The sequence below is a fragment of the Podarcis gaigeae genome, assembly GCF_964106915.1.
Source record: "Podarcis gaigeae genome assembly, chromosome: 3".
NCBI lineage: Eukaryota > Metazoa > Chordata > Lepidosauria > Squamata > Lacertidae > Podarcis > Podarcis gaigeae.
The window spans coordinates 74,321,834-74,333,937 of NC_139680.1; the positions used below are offsets into that span (position 1 = coordinate 74,321,834).

Consider the following 12,104-nt stretch of genomic DNA (forward strand, 5'->3'; position numbering starts at 1 on the left):
TAAACAACTATCTGACTTTTAGAAGACATCTGAAGGCAGCCCTGTTTAGGGATGTTTTTAATGATTGATGCTTTATAACTTTTTTATATTTTGTTGAGAGCCACTCAGGCTGGCTGGGGAAACCCAGTCAGATGCGGGGGGGGGGGGGGGAGAGAATAAACAACAACATCATTATTATTATTATTATTATTATTATTATTATTATTATTAGAACAAAGCGTGGTCTAGCCATCCACAGAGAACAAATTAACATTGACTTTGAAAGTTTCCATTCTACTGGAATGCCGCTGACGGTTTTATTGCTGCTGGTATTACAAATTACAATTTTTTTATTTCCTGACAATACATGTTACACCTACAAGGCAAGATTCAATAATCATCTCCTACCATTAGGGAAGAAAATAAAAACATTAATTCATATACTTCTGAATGCTTAACTACTTGCGCTTTACAATCTTTTGCAGATAACTAGGAGGCCAGGGATTCTAAATGCTTGTAACTTAGTTTCATAAAGAGCACCGACGATGCGGTTCAACTGAACAGTCAGTCTTTCTAACTTATGGCAGTAGAACAAAGCAATTAGACCACCAGCTTTCCACACTTGACTTCTAAAGCCTCTATATAGTTAGGAAGCTGTTGATTTAGGAAGGGCTCCAGGCCTCCAGTACTGTGAAATGAGAGCATTTATAAAGTGAGCCAGAAGACAGAATAATAAAAGACTATCAAATTAAATAGCTGTCTCTTCCGCTCTATTCAGTGCATTTCATTTCTCTACGTACCATACCTGCAACAAGAGCATGTTTTTCCTAATAACAAAAGTAATTCTGCCTGGAATTCTTCACATTTTCCCAATCAAAACAAAACGCTCACCTTCCCGGCGATCATTTCGAAGTATCCGCACTTTCTCAATTTTACCAAGGAGCGCACCATCCTCAGCTGAGGAAAAAGGCGTAACTGGTTAATCATTTGTTCATGTTGGCTCAAAAAACAGATGCGGAGAGTAACAATCAAAGACCTACAACTACCCAGGTTTTGGAGCTAAGAAATACCTGATAACTTCTTTTCTGGGGCAAACCTGCTTTACAGGACATAACTATGAGCATGGACAAAAAAATTCAGCTGAATACTGCTTAAATTTGTTTTTAAACATTCTGCTTTTAAATAGTGTTTTTTAATGTTTTTATTGTTTGATTATCATCTTTTTAAGGTACGCTGCTGTGATATGTTGTGTGATTTACAGGTATATAAATCCCTCTATAAATAAATAAATAAATAAATAAATAGATGGAAACTCAGCTCAAGCAACTAGATAGATCAATTGCTTGTGATCACAAGTCAAATTGCTGTATTAGCAGCACTGAAGTGAGCTCCCCGGGTTGCAAGCCTAGGCAGTGTGTATGGAGGTCCTGGGCTGCCCAGACAACAAGACACACACACCCCGGCCTTGTTGATGTGGTCCAAAGGAAAGCAGAGCAATATGCTTGGCACCAGCTTGGCTGCAAGAGTTGCTGGGTGGAGGTGTACAAGGTGCCACCCAACTGCCTTAGGGACACCACTCTGGATTTGTGCAGGGTGTTAGCTTTTTCTACAACCCCAGGGGTGCACCCCATTGTTTCTCAAGACGGATGGATGCCAACAACAAGCTATTTCATTCATGACATCATAAAGAAAGTGTTAGCTTTGGTTGCTACAGACTAGGTAGGACCCTGACAAATACGTGCCAACCACAACCACAGAGAAATCCACTAGAGGTTCAACAACTATTTCAATATGTTATTTTAATCTTGAGATGACTTCAGGAGCAGAATCCAGTATGAGTACTCACCATCATTACTGTAGTCATCTACAAGTATGATTTCCTTGATAAGATGTGACGGGCTTTTCTTGAGAACACTAAAAAAAGAGAGGAATTTCAATTCATATTATCACCATATATCACCACATTAGAGCAGCCCCTTGCAGGTGAAGAAATTATTCTCAGAAATACCTGACAACTGTTCGAAGCAAAGCCGATCGTGCCTCATTGTGAAAGGTGATTACCACACTGGTAGCTGGCAAGTCTATCCGCCACTGCTTCCGTTGACACCTTGACAGAAACACAAAGCATTTCAAGCATTAGGCCTCTTATGTTTAGCAGTGCCATCTAAGCAAAGATGCTTACTGAAAGATTCACAGCAGGCATCCATATTATATCTTGCAGGAGAGGAGGAATGGCAGAAAAGTCTGATGAACAATAAACTGCAATTCCATATGCTAAAATAAGCTCAGGAACAGCGTTAAAGATTGTGATTTGAGAACTGGTGGGGGAGTTCTGGGGCTGTTCTGTATGGCTGTTCTGCATGACTAGATGACCCTCACGGTCTCTTCCAACTCTACAATTCTATGTTTCTATGTGTGTAGTATTCTGAATGTTGCTGACATTTGAGTACATGTCACAGAGTACCAATTGTCATATAGGCCTCTGTAGAAATGTTATCCTTATGTTGCAAGAATTGTGTTTTTGAAGCGTTCCCTTGCATAGGTGCAAGGTCTACTTCTGTTCCTAGGCATAATGGAGAGGATACCAACTTTTGTAACCACTCAAAACTCCCACATCATCTTTGCCCACTTATTATTATAGTAATTTCTTATTTATATGCTGCCATCTGACTGGGTTGCCCCAGCCACTCTGGGTGGCTTCTAGCAAACTTCAGTGAAACATCACACATAAAAAAACTTCCCTATACAGGGCTGCCTTCAGATGTCTTCCAAAAGTCAGATAGCTGTTTATTTTCTTGACATCTGCTGGGAAGGCGTTCCACAGGGTGGGTACCATTACCAAGATCCATGCTGCACTAAGAGTTATCATTTCTGTGTGAGGTGGCATTTTGGCAAGGCAGACTCTTATTAGGTTGAGGACCTTCGAAAGAGGAAGCTCATCCTAAATGGCTCAGACAGTCCTCAACAGTGGATAAATCAAGCTGTGAATCATCTGCACAACGGTATCCCATTAACCCTATTGTCAAACTGAAAAAGTATAATAATCACAAAATGCTTGTAGCTTAAGAGCAGTGTGGTGCACCAGTTATGTTTAAATCAATTCCTACCAATGACAGCAGAAAATTGTGTCTAAAGCAATTCATTTGATCAGCTTTAATAGCCCAAGTTGAATATAGGCCTTCTAAAGTGAACCAAATCCTCAAAATATTTGAAGGGTCCATATAAAATTAAGCTGCTTAAAAGTCTCACTGGCAATATGACTGAAAAGCCTTGTTAATCCTTTGTTTATTCCACTCCAGAATTAATCGGGGCAGGTAGCCTTCATGCATTTCTAGGCCTCTTTTAAACACATGACACAGGAAGGAAATATATATATATATATATATATATGTGTGTGTGTGTGTGTGTGTGTGTGTTTTTTCTCCATGCATAGCAGGGCAGGTACTTTTATCTTTAGTCTATTTTATACGTTCCAATAGACCCTCAAGTATTTTAAAGCTTCTGTCTGAATAGAGGCCAATCCTTACATTATATTATGAAAAGCTTGAATACTGAAAGACTACAATTTTAGTGAGGGGGCTAAAAGAAGCAACTAATGGGGAAATAAGGAGCTGACTTTGTTTTGCCAACTTGTAAGGGAGTTTACCTTGGATATGAAACCACATGACAAATAGGCATAGCTTTGGAAGACAAACTGATACCATGAACAAGGTAGCAACACTGAACCTAGTTAATCAATGATCCCACCAAAGGAGCCAAGCCTTAGTTCTTAATGAGGTAGAAAACATTTGTCTATATGATTTTAGATGGCATGTGGACCTCCTATGAATGAATGTGTCCCACTTTAAAAAGGTTAATATGGGGGGGGGGGAGAGGCAAAGTTACTTAAAGGAAGCCAATATATACAGCAAATTGGTACTTACTGATCATGTCTAGTATCTGGTACACTTCTGTCCATGCGCAGCTTATCACTTTCCACTTGATTAAACTTATTACGGGCATACGGGTCTTGGCCAGCTTTGACCATGGTGACTCCAACATAAGCTTCCTGGTCAAAATCTTGCCACCTAACTTTCCCTAAGAAAAGGAAAATCTGGTGTTAACAGATCAAACACAAAATGCTGGTTTTGTAAAGACAATATACAATTAACAGAGAAGCACAGTAAAATTTCTAAATAGTCAGAATGGTGGGTGACATCTTTCCTTCAAACTCAACAGGTTCCCCCTCCCCTCCAGTCACACACCGGCCACGTTTGTATTATTGAATTTTGGTTAAACGAGCCAAGATATGCAAACATTTCAGGCACATATATGCAGCCACTTGCTTGCCCCTTTGTTCAATCACTCTTGCACAAGCAACCCCAAAAGCTCCAGTTAACCACAGCTTCCTATTCTATCCAAAGTAGGAACTTCCAAAGAAGTCAGAATATGAAACATAATTTAAGTTGGCTGGCATGTTCAGATATAACAGAAAGTGGGGTTAACTGCAGCATTCCGGCTTGTTTCTTTATTCATTCACATGAAAGGAAAAACAAAATGGCTGCATATGGGTGCCTGGAGCTCATGCAGATCCTGGCTTTGGGACTCCAAACATGGCTAAAGAGTCTTCCATGCCAGCCCTATCAACAGCATTTTGTTACAAGGTTCTGCAAGTACCATGCACTTTGTTGTAAAATAATAACAACAACTGTGCACCAGCTGCTCAGTTTTAAAACCTATTGCAGAACTTGTGAAAAACTTAAAAGCGGGGCAAAACTACATGTTGCATTAAATGCATTAAGGAAGTTAAAATGACAAAAAAAAAATTGAACTAACTTAGCTGGGGCTGGCCCTGCCATTAGGCACAGTGAGGGGGCTGCCTTAGACAGCAGATGCAGAGGAATGTTGGAAGACAGGGCTGTATGTCTAGCTCTATACAGTGGAACCTCTACTTACAGACGTAATCAGTTCCGGAGGTCCGTCCGTAAGTCAATCCAGGTCGCTGGTAGAAGTGCCGCTGTGCGCAGGTGCAATTGGCAGTAGTGTGCTTTTGTGCATGTGTAGACAGCTGCAGCCGCTTCTGCGCGTGCGCAAATCACGGCAAACCCGGTATTTACTTCCAGGTTTGCAGCGGTCGCATGTTGGATCGGATCCAAGTAGAGGCGGTCGTAAGTAGAGGTTCTACTGTACTCCCTTAAGCTAGCCTGCTGCCCTCAGCTGTAGTGAACACTACTGTGTCCGCAGTAAGATTCAGTGATCTGTCGAGTCTGCTTCTGTGCATGGAATGCACTTTTATGGAATGTACTTTTATATCTGTAAACCGCCTTGCGATCCTCAGATGAAGAAATGTATTGAAATAAATTTAAATAAAGAAACAGAATGGAAAGCGCCATCTTCTCATTCTCTCAGGCAGCAAGCATTTTGGTCTGGTTCTGAATTGCTGGGACGGTGACAGACCAAGAGGAAGAGGTTTAAGGCTTTGCTCCTGCCCGATGCAAGTCACATCCCCCAAGCTGCAGTGACAAACAACAGTTCAAGAGGGAGACTGTGAGCCTGGTGTGTGCATGTATGCATTCGTGGGGGTTACCTTTTCCCTAATACTGTGACCGTTCTAATCCCTCTCCTCTCTCAGCAGTGGCCATTCAGGCCTGAAAACCCAGTCGCTTTAAATGCAATTAAGCTTTTAACATAATGTGTATTTCGGACCTTAAAAGGGTTCTTTACCCCAGCGACTCGGCTTACTGTTCTTTCTTTCTTTGGTGATCACTCATAGCTGAGTAAGATTGTCTTCCATGAACACGGTCTTAACAGTGAGTCGTAAGTGACTGTGGAGGCCACTGACTTGTCCACAAACTACTGGAGATGAAGTAATATGATTTCATTCCAGCTAAGCCAGTTGACCCTGATGGGACTAAATCTGCTTCGATCCAACAACTCTAGCCTTACAAGTTAATGAACTGAATGAGTAGGTGCAGCAAAGCATCATAAACCACTGATAAACCTACATAAGATCTATCCCTCCCCGCCCCTCTCTCTCTCTGGAATGCATTATCATAAAAAATGCATACGCACAAATGATATGAAGCACAAGTAAGGGTAAACTGTCTCCATTTCAGTTTGGCTCAGATACACCTGGTCAGCAGATACACATGGACTACTGAATTTAACAGGATCTATCGGGGTTCAAGGGACGCAGGTGGCGCTGTGGGTTAAAGCCTCAGCGCCTAGGACTTGCCGATCGAAAGGTCGGCGGTTCGAATCCCTGCGGCGGGGTGCGCTCCCGCTGCTCGGTCCCAGCGCCTGCCAACCTAGCAGTTCAAAAGCACCTCCGGGTGCAAGTAGATAAATAGGGACCGCTTACCAGCGGGAAGGTAAACGGCGTTTCCGTGTGCGGCTCTGGCTCGCCAGAGCAGCGATGTCACGCTGGCCACGTGACCCGGAAGTGTCTCCGGACAGCGCTGGCCCCCGGCCTCTTGAGTGAGATGGGCGCACAACCCCAGAGTCTGTCAAGACTGGCCCGTACGGGCAGGGGTACCTTTACCTTTACCTTATCGGGGTTCAAGTCTATTTGGGTTCAAGTTATACGTAGCACTTAAAGATGCTTCAAATGCATAAGGTGCTAAAAGAGGATCCCTTTGAACTCTGAAAGGAAAGATTTCTAGATCTTGCATTAACTCCACTATTCTAACATTCCAGTAGAATAAGAAATGTCCTAAGGCTTAAGCCACTTTGCAACTATTCCTTATTTCAGCATTTGTACCCTGCTTTTCCTTCCAAAAAGGAAGCTCAAATAAGCAGCGTCTGATTAAGGGCGAGTCCTACACCAGAGAGGATGGCAGAACGTTCCTATTCAGCCCAAAGTGAATTATGGCTATGACTGAATAATACTGAGCCTGCTGGTGCCCAGAGGCATAACTGGCAAAGGAATGAATCAATCATGGTACAATGCAAAAAAAAGGGGGGGGATGTGGGGGGGGGGAATGAAATGCAAGTTCCAGTATTACACCATAGTAGTTCTCTGTTAACAGTTAAGCAATCGAAACCGGTACTTGCATTCATACTTGGCATGCGCCTGATAAGATTACAGGAAGAATCCATCCTAAAATAGGTTGTATCATATGACAAGGCAAAAGAGACTCAACTTCTCCTTAAATACCAGTTTAAATAGAAGTTAGCATGGGACCTCAAACAACCAACAGGTCCAAAACTGGGGGAGTTGTGGCCTTCACTTTTTAATGGAGACATTAAAAATTAGTAACATTTCATTATTATATTAATAATATTCCTGAAAGATAAGAGTGCAAGAATGTAACAGGAGCCCTGTTGGATCAGGCTAGTGGCCCATCTGTTCTCACAGTGGCCAACCAGATGCCTGTGGAAATCACACGAGCGGGACCTGGGGGCACTGTTACTTGTAAAGCCTGTGTGCGCTCTGAAGTGCAGCCATTGATTAATTCCATAATCAACAAAAATATTCCACAAAACGTAGCATTAGCTTCATGCATAATTCAGTTTACAAGTTATAGCACGCATCATGACAGACCTGCTTTAAGGAAGCTCTGCTGCCAATGAAACATTTAAGAACTTGACTTTAAATATGTCATCCTTACAATTGTTAATAGCAACGAAGTTATTTATAACATGAACTAGGTAATGTGCCGTTTTATTACACAATCAGTGAGACCAGTATTTGTTTTCTACTCATCCACTGCACTTTTTTTCAGAGGTTACAGCAATGCAGATAAACACGATAGTATAAATTTGAAATACTCTGCTTAACTGTGACATTTCTCCAATATAAGCACACTGCAAAACACACAAACTCAATCTCACGAAATATGTTCAGCTTCCAGAGCACATCTTCTGAGTGCAAAATGACATTTGCATTTCAAAGTAAAATTTGATTTAGGGAGCATTTATCCTTTTACCATCTCAGAGCCAATTACTTAGCAGCACCTCTATCAAGCAAGTTTTGTTTTAAATGTCTTTCTTGGACTTTTGGCCCAGGAATCTGGATCCTTCATGGAACCCAATGCTATTGTAACCCTAAAAACACTCTTTTATTTGATTCTGGAGGCCATTAGGGGGTTGTTTTTGTTAAGCTGAAAAACATTAGCAGGCAAGAAGTGGTCTGAAAAACAGATAGGCCATTTACTTGAAATACTTTTTAAATATACATACTTAACATCAACTTGCTTACCAATTTGTATATTTAAAGACATTTAGTTTATATGCAACACACTGCAATAAAATAAACTCTCTCATCAATGTTAACATAGCAACATGAACTATTGTTTCACCTTGGATTTGGAGTCCTTCCACGACTGCAATGGATGTGAACTCAGCAAGAATGAGAATGTAACTACAGTTCTAATACAAGAGGGAGCTACATTCAGACACACTGCTTCAGGCACAAAGCATCTAGTTAACTGTGCCTAAGGAGACTCAAAGCCTTGATTCATCCCTGAATTCAGGTTGACAGATTCAAAAAGAATTTGGGTCAGTTTTTGCTGGTTGCTGTTTATTTCAGCAAGGTGACACTATAAACACTGCAGAGAAAAGGAAGCATATTTGCTTATTTTGAAGAGTATACTGCTGGAGGGACATGGTAAGAGATAATGAAGTGTTTCAGAAACCTGTATTAACTCTGGGTTGCATTCAGTTGTGTCCTTCCCCTGATGAGAGAGTATTTGATCCAGTGGAGACTAGAGGGGGTACAATCTTTGCTGGTTCCCCAAATCAGCTCTTTGCCCCCAAAATTTGCTTTGGAGAGTCAGAAGACCAATAGGCAGCAATGTGAGAAGGGGTGCAGGAGAAAGGGGGAATCTGCAGAAGTCACATCTTCCCCCTTTCTACTCAACTCAAGCCTCTGCTAGGTCAACTAGTCTTGTATCAGCAGAAGAACATTGCTGGATGCAAGTCTACCTTCACCTCATTTCTAATGTCATGCTTTGCTCCCATCTAGTCCTTCCCAACACTTCAGAACACGGATCAGGCAGCCTGTCTCAGATTAGACATCATTAGAAAACAGATTCAGAAGTGACAGGCCACCAATAAGGTACTCAGTGCAAAGCAGTACTGATTACATTCTCTGGTAATAGGATAGGACGTAAATGGAGGAGCCAATACTGGGAAAGTAGCCAAAGAGGAAATATTAGTTATAAAGGGTGCTTAGATTTATTCAACCTTTGTTAGTCTCAACCTTAGTTTTATTAATATTTATCACAGCTAAAATTAAAAGATTAAAGCATATTAATTACTACTTTATTTAAAAGGTCAACTGCAAGCCTTTCATTACAAAGTGTGTGGTCATAAAATGTTGGTACAATTTTAAAATGATAGTAGCATTTGCGGGCTGGGACACATTAATTCACAAAGCTGCATAGAAATCTTTCTTTAAGTTGAGTGTCAAAAGAGAAGCTCAGGTTTTTATGTCCTGCACTACTAAATTCAGTGAACTATAATCCTCATACTTTATTAACAGCAGTGAGGTCATCAAGTTTTGCAGGATTCAGAAAATTCTGTTTAGAATTTCAAAACATCGAACATCTGTTTACCTTTTAAAACTTAATGGCTTGCAAAAGCCCATATTCTTTTCTTACTGGTTTGCGATCTTAAAAGATGAAGCTAGCACACAGAATTATCAATAGACTAAAGCCATTCTGACTGGACATTCCAGTTCAGTCACAGAAGGGACAAAGGGGCACAGTAATGCTTATTGCTTCAATGCCCGGGGTCAGATTTATATGCCAAAGTGAACATAGGAAGAGAGATGAAGGACGCTCCAAGAGGCTATGATCTTTATCACCAGGTTAGTAGTAGGCATGTGTGCTTTCTATCAAAGGCTCTGCCAGAGAGATTATTTGCAGCTAACATAAGTGCTGTCCAAGTGTCATTCTAACAACTTGATAGCCCACAGTAGGATCAGGTGGACATGCAGATGTCATTCTTATGCATGCCCATTCAGAAGGGTTACTAGTCAGATAACACAGATGTCACTCTAAACCCTTGGTAGAAGAGTAATGGGTTGGATGAAGTGATAATGAACAAAGCTCTGCTCAGGATATGGGCCTTTCCTGCCTTCATCTCATTGCAATCTGTGTAAAGGTAAAGGTAAAGGTAAAGGTAAAGGTAAAGGTAAAGGTAAAGGTAAAGGGACCCCTGACCATTAGGTCCAGTCGTGACTGACTCTGGGCTTGTGGCGCTCATCTCACTTTATTGGCCGAGGGAGTTCACGTACAGCTTCTGGGTCATGTGGCCAGCATGACTAAGCTGCTTCTGGCGAACCAGAGCAGCGCACGGAAATGCCGGTTAACTTCCCGCCGGAGTGGCACCTATTTATCTGCTTGCACTTTGATGTGCTTTTGAACTGCTAGGTTGGCAGGAGCAGGGACCGAGCAACAGGAGCTCACCCCGTCGCAGGGATTCGAACCGCCAACCTTCTGATCAGCAAGTCCTAGGCTCTGTGGTTTAACCCACAGTGCCACCCGCGTCCCTGCAGCCCGTGTACTCTCTGACAAAGCCATTGCTAAGAATGACAAAACGAGGGGCTATGGCAAGAAGGGGTAACTGGGATAGCTATACAAGATGGAAATGCCTTCCGCTTTCCTAGGGAGTAGTCTGGATCCAAACCTATTTGTTAAAGTGGATTAATAAGCTAGAAACAGTGCAGCAATTCATTTAAAACCGCCAGGAAATAATGTGTTAAGCAGGCAGCACTTTGTACTTTAGTGTGCACTTACTAGGAAAAAACAATATTATCAAAATATGGCCTGCTTTCTAGAATAAAAATTAAGCTGGGCTACAATTTTTCAGAAGAGGAACATTTTCCAATAATTTCTCTTTTTGGGGTCCCCCTAAACTATAAGTGAAATATCATCCCCCCCTTTTTTTGCTGCCCATGAATAACATGGAGAATTTCAGGCACAACTATGGATTTAGTTTTAATATTAATTCTAATTTATTTAAAAAAGAGAGTAATAAGCTTGGCTTCTATTTCTTCTGGTCTTCTTTTTTAATCCATAGCTCAAACTGCTGGTGAAAGAAACAATACAGTCCCCCCACCCCTCTCACTCACTCAAAATAAAGAACCGAACCTTGAATCTGATACGCCATACTATTGTGCACTATTATTGTTTTAGTGTATACACATTTCACTTTCTGTGCTTTAGTACCCCCAAAGCTGTGCACTGACACAGTTTCTCACAGCTATTCCAGAACAGCCCAGAAGCCAAATATGTGACTAGTGACACATTTCATTTTTCGGAGATTGCTCTTGGCAATGATACGAATCCTAGCCTAGTCAACCACAATGTCCAGAAACTTCCTAGCATTTGCTTACGCTGAAGATTCAGTTACGAGTTGCTCATTCTCGAAAACATAGTATAAAAACACTGTCATCTTGATGCTTTAAGTGTTACCCTTTAGCAAACACTGCCACTTGGGGCCTCTCCCCACAATTGCAATGACCGGGGACTTTACATATTAATGATACTGAGATTTTCAGGGGCAAAGCTTTCATTGGAGGAAAAAACAGTTATAGCAATTATCACATACAGTCGTACCTTGGGTTGGTTGCCTATAAAGACAGCATGTTTGGGAAGGTGACAAGGAAGCATAGGGCATTAACGACTCTTTATCAGGGCAGGGCCAACGGAGCTGTACAAGGGCATCATTGGTGGGCCAACCAGAAAGGGAATAATTTTCCTTTGGGGATGCCACTTCTTTGTTGACCTGCTCCTTTGTTTTTAAAAACCTATGCTCTTATATATTATTATTATTATATTTATAAAATTTGTATACCACCCTATACCTGTAGGTCTCAGGGCAGTTCACTGTGGAATGGTAAAGGATACTTATTATCTGCCTTTTGGGACAATAAAGAGGGAGAATGGAAGCTTTTCCGCACTCCAGAATGAGAGCCGACTGTTGCGGATCTGGCTGCCCTGGCTGGGAAACAGGTGAGGAGCGGGATGTTGTATGCCTTGTATGATTTTCTCTCTCTTCAGGATCTAGTTATAAGAAGAAGTTGGTTACCTAAACTTCTCAATCTGGTTTCTACTTGAGGGCGAAATCATCCTGGGGATACCTGCTCCCTGTGATGAGAAGTGGAAGAGAAGTGCATGCACCCTGGGTGAAAGATGGGG

At 41.6% G+C, this 12,104-nt stretch overlaps 1 protein-coding gene across 1 annotated transcript in view; it reads right to left on the reverse strand.

The window, feature by feature from the left end:
• Positions 1-12,104, reverse strand: part of GALNT2 (polypeptide N-acetylgalactosaminyltransferase 2) — a 63,802-nt gene that overhangs the window by 24,320 nt on the left and 27,378 nt on the right. The window contains exons 3-6 of the mRNA XM_083732500.1: positions 3,903-4,056; positions 1,988-2,086; positions 1,826-1,893; positions 871-936 (exon numbers count right to left, since the gene is read on the reverse strand). Of these exons, the coding sequence (XP_083588626.1) occupies positions 871-936; positions 1,826-1,893; positions 1,988-2,086; positions 3,903-4,056 (387 nt within the window). The remainder of the gene's footprint in view (positions 1-870; positions 937-1,825; positions 1,894-1,987; positions 2,087-3,902; positions 4,057-12,104) is intronic.